At 31.7% G+C, this 22,426-nt stretch overlaps 4 protein-coding genes across 5 annotated transcripts; 1 reads left to right on the top strand and 3 right to left on the bottom strand.

Moving 5' to 3' along the window:
• The first annotated feature begins 994 nt into the window (after nucleotides 1-994).
• On the top strand, nucleotides 995-3,576 carry LOC114183557 (polyvinylalcohol dehydrogenase-like). Its single transcript, XM_028070627.1, has 4 exons — nucleotides 995-1,172; nucleotides 1,256-1,731; nucleotides 1,816-2,425; nucleotides 2,555-3,576. The coding sequence occupies exons 1-4, from the start codon at nucleotides 1,083-1,085 to the stop codon at nucleotides 3,011-3,013; spliced, it is 1,635 nt and encodes a 544-aa protein (XP_027926428.1). The 5' UTR covers nucleotides 995-1,082; the 3' UTR covers nucleotides 3,014-3,576.
• Nucleotides 3,577-3,653: 77 nt separating this feature from the next.
• Nucleotides 3,654-6,155, bottom strand: LOC114183558 (polyvinylalcohol dehydrogenase-like). The gene is made up of 4 exons (XM_028070628.1): nucleotides 6,039-6,155; nucleotides 5,460-5,932; nucleotides 4,614-5,217; nucleotides 3,654-4,206 (listed from the first exon to the last, which is right to left on the bottom strand). The coding sequence occupies exons 1-4, from the start codon at nucleotides 6,105-6,107 to the stop codon at nucleotides 3,754-3,756; spliced, it is 1,599 nt and encodes a 532-aa protein (XP_027926429.1). The 5' UTR covers nucleotides 6,108-6,155; the 3' UTR covers nucleotides 3,654-3,753.
• A 3,915-nt stretch (nucleotides 6,156-10,070) lies between these two features.
• On the bottom strand, nucleotides 10,071-12,844 carry LOC114183474 (probable WRKY transcription factor 72). 2 transcript variants are annotated; one of them, XM_028070498.1, is made up of 4 exons: nucleotides 12,625-12,844; nucleotides 11,847-12,365; nucleotides 11,499-11,600; nucleotides 10,071-11,247 (listed from the first exon to the last, which is right to left on the bottom strand). In XM_028070498.1, the coding sequence occupies exons 1-4, from the start codon at nucleotides 12,670-12,672 to the stop codon at nucleotides 10,363-10,365; spliced, it is 1,554 nt and encodes a 517-aa protein (XP_027926299.1). In that variant the 5' UTR covers nucleotides 12,673-12,844; the 3' UTR covers nucleotides 10,071-10,362. The 2 variants fall into 2 exon arrangements, with proteins under 2 accessions (XP_027926299.1, XP_027926298.1); XM_028070497.1 differs by having other exon boundaries at nucleotides 11,487-11,600.
• A 5,819-nt stretch (nucleotides 12,845-18,663) lies between these two features.
• Nucleotides 18,664-22,426, bottom strand: LOC114183936 (plant cysteine oxidase 2-like). Its single transcript, XM_028071135.1, has 5 exons — nucleotides 21,830-22,426; nucleotides 19,804-19,922; nucleotides 19,394-19,547; nucleotides 19,019-19,240; nucleotides 18,664-18,939 (listed from the first exon to the last, which is right to left on the bottom strand). The coding sequence occupies exons 1-5, from the start codon at nucleotides 22,053-22,055 to the stop codon at nucleotides 18,815-18,817; spliced, it is 846 nt and encodes a 281-aa protein (XP_027926936.1). The 5' UTR covers nucleotides 22,056-22,426; the 3' UTR covers nucleotides 18,664-18,814.

Below are 22,426 nucleotides of genomic sequence, written 5' to 3' on the forward strand. Positions count from 1 at the left end.
AATCTTTATCATTTTCAACACTTCTTCATAATTCAAATGTGAAATTATAGTAATTTATTTTTCATGAGATCATGTAAACCACAAATCCCAACAAGGAGCCAAACATTAATCTTAGTACTGACTTTCAGCAAGTTAGGCATGCATATTTATTCAAAAACCTTCCATACTTCTCACATCAATCTTAGCATATATATATATATATATATATATATATATATATATATATATATATATATAAAATTACAGTCCTTAACTTTTTCTCACAAAATTTGTTATTTGTATGCATTGTAGTCACAAATACATGTAAAGAACATGATTTTTTAGTGTTAATCTTTGTCGTTTTCAACCCTTCTTTATAATTCAAATGTGAAATTATACTAATTTATTTCTTACAGAATCATGTAGACGGCAAATCCCAACAAGGTGTCAAACATACATTAATGTCAGTATTGACCTTCACCAAGTTAGGCATGTATATGTACTCACATCAATCTTTGCATATATATCATCAAGTAACACGCTCATTATTATAATTTACCTTGAGTTAGGCATGAATTGACCTTTTAAAGATATTTTTGAAATAAAAAATAAATAAATTTTTTTTTTGTGTATGGTATAAATTGTAGAATTTTTTAATAAATTATAAAATTAATATGAAATAAATTACGCTGAATTGATTTTGTTTAACGAAATGCTAATGAGATATTAATCTATGGAGTTTGAAATTTGACAATCAATCGATTGCCGTTTATCCATATAATTATATGATTCGTATAATCTTATCAAAGTGTTATTTTTTTTTAATAATTGATAAATACACTAGATTAGATGCATCATGGACAAAAGTTTTCTATTTAAATACTTTATATATTTTAATTTCATTAATCTCTTAATATACTAAGTCACCTTTTGTTATATACTATCATTTATTAGATAACATTAACATAAAAGACTTTACTTTCACACTAAAAATAATGCACCAAATTAGGCCACTTTTTTTTTCCATATATTGGCAAGTCTCTTCAAAACAAGTTTCTCAAACATATATCTTGAAAACTGACACACCATCTTCAGGTTCAATCATGCCACTACCCAAGTACAGCATGCACTTGGATCTTTGTCTAATGTTATTATGTATCCATGCAGTAGTGGTCTTTGCAGCAAACTCTGACGTATGATATATAGTAACCCTCATTATATCGTTCGATGTCATATCGTTTTAAAGATTACTCATGAATTTTTGCTTTGGTTTTAGGTAGCAAGGCACGAATCACAAGGCTGGTTAAACCATGGTGGAGATTTGTTCAACCGAAGATATGCTTCCAAGGAGCGTAAGATCAGTCCGAAAACTGCACCAGACCTACGTATGAAGTGGAAGTTCTATACTGGCAGAGACATCACTGCAACACCAGCCATATATGATCGTACCCTTTATTTTCCAAGCTGGAATGGTAACATCTATGCAGTTAAAGAAGCTGATGGATCGCTTGTTTGGAAGCAGAACTTGGACAAATTGACAGGTCTGAAAGCATCTGAAGGCCTTGTTAATAACGTAAATTGGACAGTGTCACGGTCAACTCCTACAGTGGTTGGTGATTTGCTGATTATGGGAATGTATGGCCCTGCTGCTGTTATTGCTGTCAAAAGAGCAACAGGTAAGCTTGTGTGGAAGACCATTTTGGATTACCATCCTAAAGCACTCATCACCATGTCAGGAACATATTACAAAAGGTCATTATTTGCAGATCTATTTGCCTTATTTTCTTAATGGAAAAACTCATGTTATAAAACTTATTTATGCTCAACCCTCCACAGAGGTTACTATGTTGGAACATCTTCCCTGGAGTCACTTGTGGAACTTGATGAGTGCTGCACGTTTCGTGGAAGCTTTGTGAAACTTGATCCTGAATCCGGTGACATCGTGTGGAGGACTTATACGATACCAGATAACAATAACACAAAAGGAGGATATGCAGGAGCTGCTATTTGGGGAAGTAGTCCTTCCATTGATGAGAAAAGAAACCATGTCTATATGGCCACAGGGAACCTCTATGCTGCCCCATTACGAATACGCCAGTGTCGAGAGAGACAAATTAATCGAACTCAGCGTACTCAACCAGACGAGTGTGTGGAACCAGACAACCACTCCAACTCAATCCTAGCCCTTGATTTGGATTCTGGGAAGATCAAATGGTACTACCAGGCTGGAGGCTACGATGTGTCTCTCTTAGTATGTAGCGATTCTCCCACACCTGCTCCTGATTGTCCCCCTCAAGCAGACAAACCAGATGTTGATTTTGGTGAGGCACCTATGATGTTGACCGTAGATATAAATCGGAACAAAAGAGATATTGTTGTTGCAGTCCAGAAAAGTGGCATTGCATGGGCTTTGGATCGCAATAATGGTGACCTCGTTTGGTATACGGTAATACATAATTTATAGTATGATAGTTTTCTATTTTCTTCTGCCCCATCCTTTTCATCGAACAGTTGGTGGACATCTCTATATCAGTTGAAAAGTTCATTCATTTTGTTCTCTATTTTTCTTTTGTAGGAAGCTGGGCCATATGGGTTGGCAGGAGGTGGATCATGGGGTGCAGCAACTGATGAAAAGAGGGTTTACACGAACATTGTGAATTCTGATGCCCAAAATTTCACGCTCAGACCCTCAAACAAGATTACAACTGCGGGTGGGTGGGTGGCAATGGATGCTAACAATGGTAGAGTTCTGTGGTCAACAGCAAACCCTGCTAACAGCACTGCTTATGGTCCTGTTAGTGTTGCAAATGGTGTTCTCTTTGTTGGATCAGCTGATAGAATGGGATACATATATGCAATTGATGCAAAGAGTGGGAAAATTTTATGGTCCTATAAAACTGGAGCCAGTGTCTATGGAGGCATGTCAATCAACAAAGGGTGCATCTATGTGGGCCATGGATACAGTGCTGCTTATGGGTTTAACTTGAACTTACCACAAGGAAACTCTCTCTTTGCCTTCTGTGTTAAGAAATAACAGTTCTTTTAGCTTTTGGCAAAAAGCTGTTAAAAGTTACCTCTTTTAAAAAATGTGATAATCATAAATGGATTATTAATAAAACGAAAACTATAGCATATGTTTTCCTCTCTATATTTAGCATAGTTTTAAACTTTCATTTATACATAGTTAATTTTGTTCTCTTGCTCAAAATTGAATGTTTTCTTGGTTTGAATTCCAAGTTAAAGTCTCCTAAATAATTCAAAGTATTATTTTTCTAAATAATTGGAAGTCGGAACCTTTTATATACATGTCATCACAACTCTACTGCTAAGCAAAACATAACTCGGATTAGAATCCATAAAACATTTAGATCAAATCTGAAATGCAGAAAGAAACAAAAGGGCTGCATATAATTAAAGTATCTGCTCCATCTTAGCCTGAAATTATGATACATAATACAATTTAGGCAAATTAACAACTCCGTTGATAATGTGAACTTTTAATTACCTAACATCCCTTAACAGAGGTCGAACTGCAATTGGTCTATTTACAGAACAGGGGACTAAAATATCTAAACTTAAATTTGAATGAGGCACTAGAAGCGAATATTACATCTTTAAGAATAACTTCAGATGTTCAAAGTCAATCAAATAAATATTTATAATACTTTCTTAAATGATGTAACAAAAAAAAATTAATAACAAAACAATAATTTTTGGTACAGAGATATACTGTTTTATTCATCCATTACAATACTAACAATAACATTAATCACTTCAGACACAGAAGGCAAAGAGTGAAGTTCCCCCAGTTAAGTTTGTGGCAAACCCTAGACCTACATTATATCCATGACCCACATATATGCAACCGTTGTCAATTGACATGCCTCCATAGACACTGGCTCCTGTTTTGTAGGACCACAAAATCTTCCCACTCTTTGCGTTAATTGCATAAATGGATCCCATTCTATCAGTTGATCCAGCAAAGACAACCTCATTTGCAACACTAACAGGACCATTAGCAGTGCTATTACTAGGGTTTGCGGTAGACCATAGAATTTTACCTTTGTTTGAATCCATTGCCACCCATCCACCAGTGGTTGTAGTTATATTTAATGGTGCAAGAGTAAAATTTTTGGCCTCAGAGTTTGCAATATTGGTGTAAACTCTCCTTTCATCGGTTGCTGCACCCCATGTTCCACCTCCTGCAAACCCACCGGGTCCAGCTTCCTGCACAATGAGTTTTTTTTTTTTTTTTTTTTTTACCAGCTAAAAAGATATAACAAAAGGTACAAGAAGTGATACAAACCGAAACTTTGGGAATATCCATAGGTTTAATAAAGTATGAGTTAAATGCAATTCATAATGAGTTAGAGACAAACTAAATCACTTTTAAATCACAGGAATTGGTTTTTGAAGAAATTCTGTGAACTTTTCCTAGTTATGGATTTCGATCTTATAACCTTAATAAATTTTATTACAAGTTTCATATATTGTTGTAAACTTATGTATCACATTTGTTTTGATTGAAGATTTTCCTACTACTGTAGAGTATGTATAAGCTTTCATTAAAAGTGAAAATTTAATAAATTAATATCAAATAACTTTTATATTGATGGAAATTAACAACTGTGTACCGTAAACCAAATGAGACTGCCATTGTTGCGATCTAAAGCCCAAGCAAAGCCACTTTTCTGAACAGCAACAACCATATCTTTTTTGGAACCATTTACATATGCTGTCAGCATCATTGGTGCCTCTCCAAAATCAGCATCTGGGGTAGGACCTGAAGGAGGACAATTAGGAGTTGAAGCATTGGTGCATGCAAAAAACCACACATCATAGCCTCCTAATTGGCGGAACCATGTAATGTTGCCAGAGTTCAAATCAAGGGCCAAGATTGAATTGGAGTGATTTTCTGGCTCAACACACTCATCTGGTTGAGTAGGCTTAGTTTGATTCTGTTGTCTTTCTTGACATTGAAGTATGTGTGATGGGGCAGAATAGAGGTTTCCGGTAGCAATATAGACATGGTTTCTATAAACATCAATGGAGGGGCTGCTTCCCCAAATGGCAGCGCCTGCATAATTTCCTCTAGTGTTATTGTTATCTGGTAACACATAGGTCTTCCACAAGATGGCACCAGATTGAACATCAAGTTTTGTAAAACTTCCACGAAATACACAGCATTGTTCAATGGTTGCGCCTTCTTCAAGTGAAGATGTTCCAACATAGTAACTCCTGTGGAGAGTTCAGAACAAAATGGAAAAGTCAAAACAAGTAATTCAGAGGCCTGCTGAAAAAATTCAGTAGAAGTTTGTATAGTGAGTCTTCCATCAACCAGAGATAAAACAATTTCATAGTTAATAAGATGCAAACTTTATTTTACAGATCAGTAAGATTAAATTAGACTTAAAGTACACTTTTTGAAGATTTTAACATTGAAATCAAGAACGCGAAAAGATGTGAAGTAGTAGACTGACCCGTTGTAAAATGTCCCAGACATGGTGATGAGTGCTGCAGGATGATTATCCAAAGTGGTCTTCCACACAAGTTCACCATTTGTTCTTCTGACACCAATAACAACGGCAGGGCCATAGATTCCAACAATCAATAAATCCCCAGCAACAGTGGGAGTTGACCTTGACACTGTCCAATTTACATTCTGAATCAAGCCCGTTGCTTTTAGACCTGTCAGAATCTGCAAGTTCTGCTTCCAAACAAGAGATCCATCGCCTTCTTTAACTGCGTAGATGTTACCATTCCAGCTTGGAAAATAAAGGGTGCCGTCATATATGGCTGGTGTTGCAGTAATATCTTTGCCTGCATAGAATTTCCACTTCAAACGTAGGTTCGGTGCTGTTTCTGGACTGATCTTACGCTCTTTGTAAGCATATCTCCTGTTCAACAAATCTCCACCATGGTTTAACCAGTCTTGTGATTCTTGTCCTTCCCACTAAAATCAAGAAACCAATAATCAGAATTCATGAGTAATCCTTAAAGCTATATATGCAAGTGCTACATATTATAGACATTAACGATAGTGGTAAAGTGTGTTATACATCTGAAGTTGCTGCAAAAACTGCTACTGCATAAGCACAAACCAACAGTGAAAAAAGAACTGAATGCATGCTGTATTTAGGCAGTGTCAATTGGCAAGATATGTTGGGAAAAAATTAGTAGAAAGAGACTCAATTATATGGAAAACAAAAGAATGGCACAAAGTGTGCATGACGAAATGCTGATCTAAAGTTCGTTGACTTTGAGTTTAATGCCTGATAAAATAATGATATCATTTATCTATTATTGGAAAAGAGATAAGAAGAGAAAGATAAATATTAAATTGTGAATGAGATACTGAAATAAAGAAAAATAAGGTTTTTTTCCCAAACTGGTGCAATTTTTTTTCCAATTTCTTAAAATGGTGCAGTTTTTTTTTAAATTCCCGATAGAGGTAAGTCGTGAAAAAATGGCACGACTTCTTTAGGATGAAGTCGTGCCAAATTAAGGCGAATTTGATTAAAATAAGCTGAAATCGTGCCAACATGGAAAGACTTCTGTGTTATGAAGAAGTCGTGCCATATTCAAACGACTTTAATTAATATTTAAAGCAAAGTCGTGCCAATATGGAAAGACTTCAATATTAAATTGTTAATGAAGAAGTCGTCCCATATTGGAGAGACTTCAGTGTTGTATTGATAATGAAGAAGTCGTACCATATTGGAACGACTTTAGTTCGAATAAAAATTAAATATTTTTTAGTCATGTTAATTAGTTAAATAATAATGCATATAAGTAATTAAAAATTTTATGATGATTTTGGTTTCTTATAATAGGGCATGAAAGTTATTTATGAGAGTTTGTGTCACAAGGAGGTCTTATTCGGTGTCGTCTAGGTCTTAATTGAGGGCTTTGAACTGGATCGTCATCATCATTATCTTCACCTATGATAGGTTTATATATATTTTTCATATATGGGTTATGGTCATGGTCATGGCATAGTTATGGTCATTGAGAGATTGTGGTTCTATATGGTTATATGACATTAGTCTTACACATATAAGACCTTAGACACCACTTTTACACCAAAACCTTAAGGCAATGTTGTTATGGGTCTTTATTCTTATATAGTGTTTAACTTTGTCTTTTATATCCAATGTGGGACTTTTTGACTCACACTTGGACTATTCCCAACATCTCCCCTCAAGGGTGAGTCCCTTGTTTTTTTTTCTTTTTTTTCATATATTTCCCTTCAGGTGTGTATGAGTGACCCCTTATGCGGTCAGTCACTCCGAACGAACCATCGACTCTGATACCACTGATAGGTTTATATATATTTCATATAGGTTATATATATTTTCATATATGGTTATGATTAGTCATGGTTATGGCATAGTTATGGTCATTGAGAGATTGTGGTTCTATATGGTTATATGACATTAGTCTTACACATATAAGACCTTAGACACCACTTTTACACCAAAACCTTAAGGCAGTGTTGTTATGGGTCTTTATTCTTATATAGTGTTTAACTTTGTCTTTTCTATCCAATGTGGGACTTTTTGACTCACACTTGGACTATTCCCAACAACCTAGACCTAGACGACACCGAAGAAGACCTCCTTGTGACACATGCTCTCATAGATAACTTTCATGTCCTATTATAAGAAACCAAAATCATCATGAAATTTTTAATTACTTATATGCATTATTATTTAACTAATTAATATGACTAAAAAATATTTAATTTTTATTCGAACTAAAGTCGTTCCAATATGGTACGACTTCTTCATTATCAATACAACACTGAAGTCTCTCCAATATGGGACGACTTCTTCATTAACAATTTAATACTGAAGTCTTTCCATATTGGCACAACTTTGCTTAAAATGTTAATTAAAGTCTGTCTGAATATGACACGACTTCTTCATAACACATAAGTCTCTCCATGTTGACACGACTTCAGCTTATTTTAATTAAAATCGCCTTATTTTGGCACGACTTCTTCAAGATGAAGTCGTGCTATTTTCTCACGACTTACCTCTGCCGGGAATTAAAAAAAAACTGCACCATTTTAGGAAATTGGAAAAAAAATTGCACCATTTTGGGAAAAAGACCGAAAAATAAATTATAGAAAACGTTGTGCTTCCTACTTTATAATTAATTTTTTTAGCGATTGACTTTTTTTTTTTAATTATACAGAATAAAAAGATGATATGTTGCTCTTTATTTGTAAGGAAATCGTAATTTATGAAATTTGATTTAATTAGTGTAAGTTACAGTAACAAGATAGATGACCAAAATTCAAATTGACAATGTTTTGAGTTGAAAAGTACACCGATGTTTCCTTTTGCTTCACGTATAAAGCTTTGTAACGGTGACATGCTCATTAAACCCAAAGATGAATAAAAAAATGAGAAAGACCAAAGTTTCAAGAGAACCTTTTAAGTTCTTTAATATCTTGGCGTATAAGAGTGAAACATCTCTCCTTACAAAAGTCAACAAACGTAATTAATTATATGGATCGGTGAATATATTATCCATTTAAATGTTTCATGTATCACTTGTTTCTTCATTCATATTGTTAGTTGAATGTTTAAAAAGTTTAAATTAGTTAAATTCATTTCTTATTACTTAGCATAGATGCCCTTTTAAGTCAACAGTCAAAATAGAGTGCAAAATTTGTAGACTTTAGAAAAGATAAATCAGATAAAAAATTAATTCAGATATATTCACTTGGTCATCTTAATAAAATTATGATTCTTGTTTTGTTTATTGTTAAATCAAACTAAAATGTTCACAACAAATTTTTGTGTCTATGGCTTTATTTTGACCGTTAAGATAGTTAAGTTGATATTTGTGTTTGAAGAAAAGTTTCACATTGTTATTCTATTTGAAGTTCTTTTTCTTGTTCTTTATATTTAAGAATATTATTATTAGTTGGTTAAAGATAATTTTTGTATCTAAATTTGATGTTGAGAAAATTAATCGACTACTTTATACATGTAAATTTTAGTGTTTTTCACAATAAAAATGTTGGTGTTTTTTTTTATGATTATGATTATTATTGTTTATTACAAGAAAACTTTTAAATAATAATTAATTTTAATAACAAAAAATTAATAATTATTATAATAACTAATTTAGATACCAATTTATACAATAAAAAAATTATTATTAAAATAATCAATATTTATGTATAAAAAAATTAATTATTTACCAAATTAGTCACTAAGACTAATTTAGAAATTAATTCCTTTAATAATCTAAATCTTGATATGTTTAGTGATTAATTTATGAATTAATTCTTTTAATAGTCAAAAATTATGTAATTAAATTTTAGCGATGAATTTAAAGATAATCATAATTTTTTTTATTAATAATAATGATTATTTTAATAATTAATAATTTTTTTATAAATTTTATCTAAATTGATAATTCCTAACTAATAGAGTAATAACTTTTTGTCTGCTAAAATTGATGGTAATGGAATTCTTGTAGTGGTTGTTGTTCCTCACATGTAAATTTGAAAAAATGAGTATTGCATACTTTGATAAAAAAAAAGAAAAAAAATCCCATCTGATAAAGCATTATAGCAAAATAAAATTATGAAAATAAAGTAGAGCATCGAGTGCGAAAGTAGATTAGACAATTCAAAGGTTTAAAATCAGGTTGTTGTCTCCCTCTGTGCCGCCCGATCCTCCATCTCCTTGTTTCTTGTTGTCAAATTTGTTGAAAGGTTTCGACTTAGCTAAACCTACCATTCCATATTGTGATTTTCGTGTGTTTGTTATTTTGGAGATACTTTTTTTCTATAATCTGGTGTCATGTACTGATTATCACGTTGTGCTGAGAATTATCGACTTAATGGATCAAGCTTTGTTTGATTCATAAGAGATATAATTTCAACGCAGAATTCATTAAATGAATAAAATCATAACATTGAAAAATGAACATTTATCTATTTAGGATTTGTCAACGCCTCTTCATAGTTGCATTCCAGCTCGTTAGCTTTATTTGACCAGTCAATCTAATTCTTGTAACTGATGTGCCTAACATTGCAGAACTAACGAAAACAAATTGCATATTTAGCCTTAAGTATTGAATTATTGGTTACTGATAGATTAATGTCACAAACACAAGATATGGTGTACTAGTTTCTGTAATAGGTTGCTTGAGCAGTTGCTGATGAGTATTACAAAAATGGCACGAAAATTTGTTTTTGATAAGACAAACATATATTGACGAAATGGCATGGAATAACTAGATTGTAGGGAGACAACAACATTCATTTCTACGCGTTCTTTTTTGTTCTAAACTTAATCCCTAGTTAGTGGGGTCCTATTTTGACGTGAAAGAATAGGATCTTGAACCTTGAAAGAGAGGCTAGTGATGCGTGTTCATTTCTGGAACGTAGCGGTTGATCTGATTTGTGACATTCTTGGAGAAAGAAAATGGCAATGGTGGTTGGAGAAGAATGAAGTTTCCAGCCTCGGAACTTTTAGAGGCCAAACTTTTGAAGTAGCCAGTTAAGGGACTAGGTGAAGCCAGTTGAAGATGCTCCCCAAGTTTTAAGTTCAACCCTGAACCAAGAACATTCTCTGTTACCTCTTGTTTACCACTGTTTGATTCCACTATCGATGAAACCGCAGCAGCTATGACTGAACGAAAACTCGGGTCTGTGCTGATTGCTTTGGTTATTGTTTCTGCCAAAGCTTCTCGGGAGGGAGTTTGTTGGTTTGTTGTACATTGTTGGTAGAAATGTTGTTGGAAATTATTTGGCTGCATAATTGGCCTTGTGGGGATTTTGTCAATTGGTGTCGTGGTTGTGGCATTATCATGGAACCCCTTACCCCAAATGGATGGTATGAAGTTATGCTCCGGTGAACAAAAGCTGAGACTGGGTGAGGATCTTGGGTTTGAAATTGGAGCCACGGTTGAAGTTAAGCCACGGTGGAATTGAGTTGATGAGGAGGAAGGAGCTGAAGAAGTAAGGTCTAGAGTGATTGTTGAGAACATATGTGGTGAGGCATGGCTTGGTGGTGAGAACATTTGTTTGGGTCTTGATTCATTAAACTGGTCACTGAAACTTAGACCATTTCCAAAAGATGCAGAGATGTGGCTTGAAGATGTTGAAGAACCTGACAATAGCATGGAAGCTGCAGCAGAAGTTGTTGAAGCCATGGCTGTGGCTGAGACCGGAAGTGGGTGGTTATGGGTTCCTTCATAGGTTGTGATTAAGATGGACAGGTCCTGGGAACACCTTTGCACCTGAAGTCATTCATGCATTAAATTTGGGTATTGTTAGAATTAATGCACTATTTTCATATTATATTTTTCATTAATGTATGGACATTGAGTGAATTCTTAATTGATGTTTATGCAAAAATATTTTAAATTTACAATGCATATACACTGTAAACTATATATATATATATATATATATATATATATATATATATATATATATATATATATATATATATATATATATATATATATATATATACCTGCTTCCTAACTGGGCATGTTGGTGCAACTGTGCAACGATAGTATGCCCTCGGGCATGGATTTCCCTTTGCAATCTTCTGTCCATATTTCCTCCATTGACACCCATCATTCATCTGTTTCAAAAGGACAATATTAGACAACAAAAATAATAGATTACAAGAATGAAAATATCAGTGCAGTCATGTTTGATAGTTTTCACAAATACTAAGAAAAAAATGTCACTTCCATTTTTCTTTGAGAAAACTATTGTTTTTACCGTTTCTTACACAAGATTTTGAAAACAGTTAAAAACAAAGTAATGTTTTTATGAGTATTTATCAAACAAAAGGTAAAAGCAAAACATTTTCTTTGATACTAACCGTGGGAGTCTCACATCTAGCTCTCACAGACACCCTTGCTCTCTTGGCTGGCATTTGATCTGAAATGTCGGTATTCACATTTATCACTTTTGCTGATTGATTTGTTGACAAAGTTCCCTCTGTCACCGTTTCCTTTGGTTCTTCTGAGCTGTTCATCGGACTCAAATCTGACACAACCTCCATCTCCAACAAGTGTTTGGAGTCTAATCCAAGAGTAAGGTTGGGTCCAACGTTTTCTTCTGTCGGTTTGTTAAAGTCTCCGATTCTTGCCTCCTTCTTAGGCTCCGTTGGACTCCTTCCAAGGCTAAGTGAGACAAACTCAGGCTCTTCGCTTTGATCATCATGGGAAGTAGATGAATCAAGCACACCCTTGTTTGGAACATCTTTGTGAAGGATGTCAAAGAAACGGAGTTGAAGGGAGTGGTAATCCTTTTCTACTCTTTCCAGCGTCTTCTTCAATCTCTCATTCTCTTCCCTCACCTCACCCATTTCAGTTTTAGCAGATTTGACTTTATCTTCCTAGATTTCAAAACCACATAATTACAATAATCAGCTATTTGATTCCTCAATTTATCATCCACACAGACACAACATAGCACAAGACATAACTACTTTTCAAAGACAACCAAAATTCGACAAACTTAGGTTTATGTTTGATTATGTAGAATCAAAGTTAAAAGGATATTCATGAGTACAAGATAAAGAAAAATTGTTCAAAAATAGTACAGTTTTGACAAGAAGAAAGAATTGGGAAGGAAAAGAAGTAGCATATATATACCTGTGTAACTCTCTTCTCTTCTATCTCTGGACTACTAGGGCTAGACATGTTTTGCTTCAATTATTACTATTTCTCTGGCTGGTAGAACACCCTCAATCTCACACAGATATAAATGCCATAAACACACAACACATACCCTATATAGTACAAACCAATCGACTAAAAGTTAGACACGGTATACAAAGACATTAATTAAACAAATACAAATCCCGGAGCTCTCTAAGCCATTACGAAGCCACCCCTTTTAAAATGTCAACACCGAATTGCTAAGATAATTTGTGGGAGTTTTTTATTACTTATTGAAAGGTTAAATTAATTAATTAGTCTCCCAAATGTGAGTCATAAGGAGAAATTTGACACACAAATTGTGCATTGATTATTATTATGGTTGAAGCTTGGTGGTGGTGAGAAGACGTCACATGGGTATGTGGTCAAAGTTGTAAGATGTAACGAGTTATTAGCCATGGCGGCGAGTGAGACCTCTGAATATTTGTCAATGGTGAAGCCTTATTACGCGGTCCATACGCTTCATGCTTCTAAACTATTGCTCTGCTGTCCACTCCCATTGACTGGCTTTCCATCAATGCATTGCCACAACACCATGAACAATTAATTCCAATATAGTAATATGCTTTTTTAAATCCTTTTATGATCAACTTGATTAAACAATTAATACTCCTTCTCATCTTCATCTTTTCCACGCCCTTGGAGTGTTTAAGAGTTACTTTGTTAATTAGGTAGGTACCTATTTTGTTTAGGAGTTAATATTTCATCTAAACTGGATTATAACCTCTAGAATAGAAACACAAAATATATATGTATTTTTGTTGGAAGTGGATTTTAAGCTTAACTCAATCCCACAAAACTCACGCCGAAGTATATTAATTTTGTGAGGGAGATAAGAAACTAGTGGATGGTCCGTTAGTGGTCCGAGAATGTCCAAGAAAATTCGCTAGGATAGGCTTTAACTTAGCTTTGATACCATATTACATATTAAAAGTGGACTTTAAGTCTAACTCAACCCCACAAAACTGACTTGTAAGGTAACATCATCCTTTCAGGTAAACAAATTTCATTATTCGGTTTTTATACTATATATATACGATCAAAGAACCATTATTATTTCAATTTTAGTCTGTAAACCAGTTCTTTTCGTATAAAATTAATATATACCAAACATGATGAACTAAGTTTCAAAGGTTGCAAACAAGGGTCACAGACAGCACAACTATACTGCAAAAGAATATTTAGTTTTGAGTTGTTAAATTAAATCACTGTCATTGTTACATGTTAAGTTGTTCTTTCCAATCAAACATTGTATGTCTATCGGTGCATTACAAAGAAGCTACTTATTTATATTATGTTTTTAAAACAACGTCAATGTTCGGTTAACTAGGTGCTTTATTAAAACTAAGACTAACCTCGGGATCTGATTCAATTGTTTTAGATACAGTCAACGTCAAAAACGAAAGGTAGATGTGTATTTTATACAAAACAATGTTATATATAGGTCATGTAATAATATAATGACAGAAGAAAGATAAACAAAAGAAAAATGCAATGAAAGAAAGATAAGGTTGTGATGTCTGTATATGAATATCATTATTACAAGTGTCGTTTGAAACATATTAGAAAATAATTTGGATATGTTATAAAAACTCATAATGGTGTCAACGTGACGATTAATAAGCTTATGGTGTGAATGCATATATACAAGTATGCATCAGTTAACCGTTAAGTAACTCCATGCGTTTTTAAGGGTTTATTAGATTAAATAACGATGAGAGAGTCGCGTATTAATTAACCACTGAATATTAATTTCAACCCTATGGGCATAGGATATTAATAAAGATGCCTCTTCGAAATATTCCCTTTTTATATATTATGCAGTTTTAATTAATTTGATTCGTTCAAAGCCAAGGGTCAACCAGTATTACTTGTCAAAGGGTTAGCATGTCCTTCTGCACCTTTTCACTGGTCTTAAGTTATTGTTAATGATGATCTTAATAGGTTAATAAGCTACCCTAACCCCTCTTTTCCATGACCTATTCCATGTTTGAATATGGTCCCAAAATGATTTTTGTTCTGTTTCAGCCCCAAAATACTGAACTTTTTATTAATGTTCATCTAACACGCTAACGTCTAAGTGTCATTGCATGCATGGCAAAAGACACCGCATGTAATGAGTCAATTAGTATTTTTTTTTTTGGGTGGTATTTTGACACCATTTGACATTGTTATTTATTATTATTCATTTTCTTTTTTTAAAATATAAAAATTAATTCTTAAGATTATTTTACCATTTTAAGAATTGTCAAAAAGTTGTAAAATGATTTTAAAAAAAATTCCATTTAAGGAAGGATTGTAGTGTCACTAAGTGATATGCATGGCCATTTTCGAAAAAACAAAAACAAAATTAGAAACATCAATCACAAACTATAAACCTTAAACTCCCAGAAAAAATGTCGAGTTTTGCAGAATCGTTAAAGTAGGTTGAGTGTTTACCGCATCTTCAAAGGGTTAGGAGCTTTACTTTTCATTTTTTTATATATTTCGTAACTTTTAAAACATTTAAATATATTAAATTTGAATTTTTTTTATATAATTTAAATTGTTCCTTTCTTAAATATTTCAATTTGAATAAAATAATTTAATTTTGTTAAATTTTTCATTAAATATTTCAATTGCCATCAAATATAAAAATTTTATTTAAATATTAAATAATTGTTAATAAATTTTAAATATCAATTAATAATATTTTAATCAATATTAGTTATGTTAATTTGTAGTTAAAGTCTACAAAGCTTTTTCTCGTGACATTGAGAAGGATTTTTCTCAATTAACATTAGTTGAAATTGTTTCAGTTCATTTTAATTACAACTATTTTACATTGACATGAATCATATTTATTTTTATGTAATTTATTGGTTTGGGTATCTTTTGTCAACTAACTCTCCAGCTTAGCTGAGATGACCTCAGTAACCCATAGTACAATAATAATGTATTGATCAAATAATTTTTAATTAAATTTTATATGTTAAAAAATTATTATTATTATTATTATTATTATTATTATTATATAACCTTGGCCTATAGCTTTACATATACATATTAAAATAGTATTTTCCTATTATTTATTAAAAACCAGTAATAACAAGTAATTTATAAGATAACTATGTAGACAAATAAAAGTATTAATGACAAATATTATAGTTTGAAAACAAGGATATTCAAACTCCTTTAAATTTTGAAGTCATTATTTATGTAAAAAAGGAAATAATAAAGATATATAAAATAAATATCAATATATAAATTCATAATTTCTTTATTTAATATTGAAATTTTAAAACGTATGCAAAATATTGTTTAAACTGCAGTCAATAACTTCATTGTACATGTCAATAATTCACTAATAATCCGTTAAGTTTATTCAAGAAAAAGAAAAGCAGAAAATGTTAAAGGAAATAAATGAATAAAGAAAGACTGAATTACACATTTAACATTTGAACCAATTACTCGAAGAAGAGGAAGAGAAAGAAGTAGAAAGAAAGTAACTTTCTTTAAGTACAAAAGAATATAATAAATAAAGTAAAATATAAAAAACAAACATTAGATCAACTTCATGATAAAGTTTAAATGTTTATTTTATTTATTTAATTAAAAATCTATTATCCAGAAGAAAACAAAGATAAGTTTAAAAGTAAACTTTAAAAGTAAAAATGAATATAAATAATATGTTTTGTTATTTGAAATCAAAAAAATATTTATTCATATTTTCATTACAAAAACTATAATTCTCAAATTGAAATATAAGATTCTCTTCTTACCTTTCCTCCCCAGTTTTCATTATACCAGATGTTAAAAGCTTATTGTTAATGGTATTTTGCCTTTCTTCTCCCTTTCTCTACTTACCGAAAGGAAGATGCAACTGTCTGGGCTTTGATAAAATAAAAAAATTCCGCAGACAGAAAAATTGCTTCCTGCATCTCATCAATTTCATCATGCACCCCACTATTTGTTTTAATTTCATTCCTACCCTTATGGATTACTATTACTCGAACAATAGTGGTGGTGGTACATTTTTTCAGATTATTATTTTCGAAATTGCAGTATATAATATAGGAAAAATAAATCTGAGTTAAGTGTACCGCAGAAAAGATGGTTGCAGAATTTTGTGTGCATCGGAAAATAAAACCCAGACGTAAAAGTTTATTTTTCAGAAAATAATTTTGAAGTGAAAAAATTTGGATTGCACTCTCTCTTCGTCTCGGTAGGTCATGTAAAGAGGTTTTATATCCATTGAATTTGAAATAAGGACCAACAAAGTAAGAAATCTTTTCTCCATTTTTTTTATAAGTATTGTCTTTGATTTAAATATAAGTTTAGAATGAAAAGATTAACAATTATTGTCGTAAGAAATTACTTTAGCTTAATCCTATGAGTCGGGTGACACTTTTTTATTTTAAAAGATAATGATACAATGACTTACTATATTTTGTCTTTTTTGTTATCTACTTAATTGTCACTTGGTGTGGCATTAGCAATCTTTTTTTTTTTTTAATTTTTGTTCATCTGTGTGATGTGACATTTGAAAGAAGACGTGAGTCGCATTTGAAGCGGTTCATTTGGATTTAGTGTTGAAGTGGATTTCCTAAAGTGGGTTCGCACGAAAGAAAGTTTTCGTTTCATCCTTAGTAAACCATTCAAAAAATAAATTTCGGTCATTGGATAACATTCAACTGTTTTCGTCTTTAGTTATTGTTTGAAAGACAAAAGGTTTGTCGACCTCATTTGTATTCATTGTTTCATGTTTTATCTTTGGTAACTCGTCACCAACATAAACAAGTTGCAGAACTTTTAATGGCGCGTTTGGAAGAAGAGCAACACGTTTTTTTATTCCTTTTGAAAGCAACCAAAGTTTTTTGTTTGGTGGCGGTAAGTTATTCATTTTTTGCTCGGAATTTGTGGTGTAGTTGGTGTGTCCTTCACTGAACCCTTTGTTCCTATTTTGGTAGTTTTTTTATTTTAGGGTTTTTAACATTCTTATTTCAATTAATTATGATGATGTGTTTTTCAGTTTAATTATGGGATTTTTGAGTGTGTGTTGTTTGTTACTTATTACATATTAGTGTGTTGGTTGTTGGTTATTTCATGTTAGTTGAAATTAGTGAAGTTAGTGAAGGTAGCATAAATGGGGATGTAGTGATATAAGTCAACTACGTTAGTTGTTTGTCACATATATTTTGATTCTATTTTCACATATTTGGATCTAAATTTTTTGTTTTATTATCTTTGTTTGCGTATTTTGTTTGGGTATTCTTGTAAAATAAAATGTATTAGTTTATTGAATAAAAAGTTAACTGTGGATAAAAACTTTGTATCGAAGAAACACCTTTTTGGTGATTATTTTGTTGAATAATATGTCAAAATCTTTTAAGTCAATTAAGTAATTTATGGGTGAAAAGAAGAGGAACAAGTCCTTCAGAATGAAAGTGAAGTACAAATCCGTTACACTAAAGAATCCAGTTATTAACTAAAGGAACAAACACAACATGGATGGTACGTGACAAAATCGAGAGATGAAGGAAAGAAAGATGAAAGAAAAAAAAAAACATTTAAGTTTACATATAAGTAGGTAATTACATTTAATAATAAGTTGTTATTTTAATTAAGCTAAGAGATTTAAGATTGTTTCTAATAATTGTGTCATGTAATGAAATTCATTAATCATACTTTGGTAGTTGTTATGTTTAATGCATGTACTTGAAAAGCTGAGACAAAAGAGAGAATATTTTCAGAAATTGTTAACAAACATGTTTTAGAAAGATAATTTTGAGACTATCAGAAAAGATTTTTCCTGTTACATACTCTGGATTCTGGTTTCCAATTTGCAATTTCAAGCACCTTCTCATTCTGCATTTTGCAGTTCGGTGAGGTAATGAATCATTTAATCCTTCTCCTGGTTATTTTATGTACATTACAATAATAAACGAACCAAAAATAAAAAATGGCGCAGTTAAGTGCCTCATGCTCCTCATAAGAAAATGAAATACTAAAATGGTAGTACTACCACAGAGAGAACATGTTTGACTAGAGGACAAAAAGATGACTTCAAAAAACAGAATGAGACAATGATCTACAGCAACATTTGACCACAACAACAGGAAAAGTGTTGGATGACAAAACAGAGTTAGTTCTCCACAATCTTTGGGCCGCTGTACATCTTTACCGCTACTTGAAGATTTTCAGGTTCCTCCTTCTCTCGTAGCCATTCATATGTTTTCCTTTCTTCCTCTGGTATGGATATTCCATCAACTGAAATTTCCAAAAGATTCAAATCATTTGATGTCATCAACATCTTCATACAGAGTTTTGACAAAGGATATGAAAATACCTGAATAGGTGGAGAAGGGAAAATTCTGGTAGTATGTGCAGTGTCTGCCATCAGGATCAGAGTATGGAGGACCAAGCACATCTAGAACTGCACAAGCTGTAACTGCAGTGAACCAATGCATGTTGCCTCCATCAGCAGGATAAAGAATGGAGGGGTCACAAGGAGCATTGAATTCAGCATCAACCTTAACTTTCGCCAATCTTACATCTGATGTCTGGGTTGCTACAATCACAAACACAACATTCAAATTATTCTTGTACATTTTAGTAACCAAGCAGATTGAACAAATTTGCTTCAGTCTGTTCTGTTCAATTGTGAACAAATTTGCACATATCTTTTGTAATTAATCTATATATAAACCAATAAAATACTCACTTTCTGATTGTTTGACCATGTGAGGAGGCAAGTCAACTGCCCAATCATAAGATTTGATGTGCATAGTTCCAAAAAGAAGCTTGCTGAAAACAGTCATTCCTGGGTGATTGTGAAGAGGAATAACTCCAGAAGGTGGCAAGCAAAATATTCCCATCTGAAATAATAAGAAAATAAGAATAAAATGATAAACTGACAAAAAAATTCTCCAAAAAACACTTTATGAAAAGAAAAATATTACTAGAGAGTTTAATAATCATACAATGTAATTATTTCAGTAATAGAATGTAATGTTAAAATAATTAATTTGTAATGTAAATTAATTTATAAACAATTATTTTTCTGTTACTTGCTTTTTGATTCTAAAAAAGAAAATATTCAGAGAAGTTATAAATCATGAATAGTTTAATTACCGAGAATTGTTCACATTTATAAATGTGCAGGTATGTAATTTTTGGAGTTCTTCGAGGGTTGTTTGTACTGAAATATGGCATATCAGGTCTCAAGTCCAGGTCTTCTTGTTTTATTTCACCTGCACAAAGACCATTCATATAAAGTTAATTAAAGAAAATGTATAAAAAAATGGAATTAAATATTGGTAGATTTGTTCTACAGGTAATGAACTATCTGAGTCAATTCCAAAGAAACATTGAAAGAAAGTTAAAAATAGAAATAAATAAATAAACTGAAAAGGATATTTGATTATGCTTTGGTATTTTTAGCTTTTAAAAACTGGTCATAAAACTAAATTTTAAAGAGTATAGACTAGAAAAATATGAGAACGAATAATTAAAACTTGAAAGCAGAAAAACAAAAATACTTTATAAATATCCAGATTTTTTTTCATGTAGTATATTTGGAATCAATTTTGTTCAACTATTTCTTATTTATTTTGAATTTTAAAAAATGATTTATAAACTAATTTAGGTATTTGCCCAAAATTAAAGGTGAGCAGCTGTATCCAGTTCCAGGAAATGCCAATAACAGGACAATTGTATTTATCAGAAAATTTCAACTCAATAATATGATGAAGGAGATTGATTATTTTCCAGGTAGTGACTAAAAATAGAAAATGAAACTTTTGTATAAAGGCAGCTATTTATTGTCATCCAAAATACTTGTTGGATAGTGTCATGATATATCCAAAATTATGCTACCATTGACAAGACACAACCAAAAAGTGAGGAACAAGTGTTAGGTATAACAAAAGACCACCTTATTAAGGATAATTGAATTCAAAATTATATGTTTATAGTCTTCCATGCGATAAATTGTCTTTTTATTTTAATATTTTAAAGAGAGAAATACCAAACTTCCAGCACCAGATAATGGACACTTGCATCAATACACATAGATAGTATAGAACACAAACCAAAAACAACTAAGCCAAAATGTGTTAGGTTGTTTTACCATACTCAGATATGAAAAAACAAATAGTAACATGTAAATATAAAATAAATTTTAACTACTTTAATTCTATTTAATGGTTTTATTTGGAAAAGATATTTTTCCTCTACATCTATAAATAATTCTTAATGTAATTGGATATATATATATATATATATATATATATATATACACACACTTATTCATTAGAAAATACTAAATGAATTAAACTAAAATGGTAATTAATATAAACATAATGAATTTTACTTGCATATTATATAAAAATCTATAAATGGATAACATTAAAAAAATAGTTAGAAATTTGACTAAAGTAATAACATAAATAAATAAACACATTTAAATATTGATTTTTTTTATTCCTACAAACATCATTCCCTATGGTAAAAGAAATATTAAATGTCCAAATCAAATGTTTTAATTCATAAAATGAATACTCCATAGATCTAATTCATAATGTGGTGAAAAATAAATTAAATTTTATGAAAATCTAATTTTAAAAAAAAATATTATTGTCACATGATATAGTTAAATTAATTTTTTTTTTATTTTTTAATAAATATGAAAAATTAATAACATAATAAATATTCTGTATAAAAAGTGCAGTGTGAATAACTTTTTTTTTTCCTATGCTGATGAAATCAGAGATAAATAAGCAAATCCCAAATGCTTGTAATTGTCAGAACAAGAATAGTCCAACACTACAAGAAAACAAAATAATGGATCACCCCACCAAAATAAAATGCAAAAATCTATCAAATTGAGGCATAGGTGACAAGCACTAGTCCTTCAGAGAGATAAAAAAAATCCCAAAAATGCTTCTTATTTCATGATTCAGTTGTAAGAAAATGTTAAATGACATTTTTCTATACTTGTATGTGAGTTTGAAATTATAACAATTACATTAAATGTGAAAGAAATTGCAATCAAGCCAGAAGTCTTAGGTTAGAATTGAAATTTCATGTTCAATACAAACCAACCTATCACCAACATGAAATCTCAATGAAAAGAATGCAATGAGAACACTCCACTGACCTAAAACAGAGAGAAGCATTTCAATGTGTTGAGGGGAAGGGACAATCCCAGGACCAGTAGAAGCAAACACTTGATTACAAGTCTGAAACAACCTCTGTCCCGGCGACATCTTCCTCAGACGATGTTTCCGATTCTTTCTCGATTTGTTGGCGTTTGTGTTTGTTTCTTCTCGCAATTCACGCAACTCCCTCCCCTTCTTCTCAGACAAGTTTCTACCAATCCCCATTTAAATCAACTGTAGAATACACCCCAACAATAAAATCTTTGGCCCGCAAAAAACTTTGGGCCCGCGATTGAATCTGATCCCAAAACTATTGATAATTATGGGAGATGGATATGGATGGAGAGAGAGAAAGAATTGCAGAAAAAGGAAAACTGGAGAAAAAAAAAAACAGGGGAGAAACAGTGAAAAGTAGGCGAGATTTTAGGAGGGTTTAACAAGTTGAGAGAAAATGAGCATGATGGAAAAGAGAGTGTGGGAAGAATCACACATTTGAATGATGAAACAATGTTGCATGTTTGATATGTAGAGGCAAGAGAATGAATGAATGTAGATGAAAATGAGATTGAGAGAGAGAAAGAGAAAGTGGTTTGAAA

Source organism: Vigna unguiculata, chromosome 5, assembly GCF_004118075.2.
Source record: "Vigna unguiculata cultivar IT97K-499-35 chromosome 5, ASM411807v1, whole genome shotgun sequence".
NCBI lineage: Eukaryota > Viridiplantae > Streptophyta > Magnoliopsida > Fabales > Fabaceae > Vigna > Vigna unguiculata.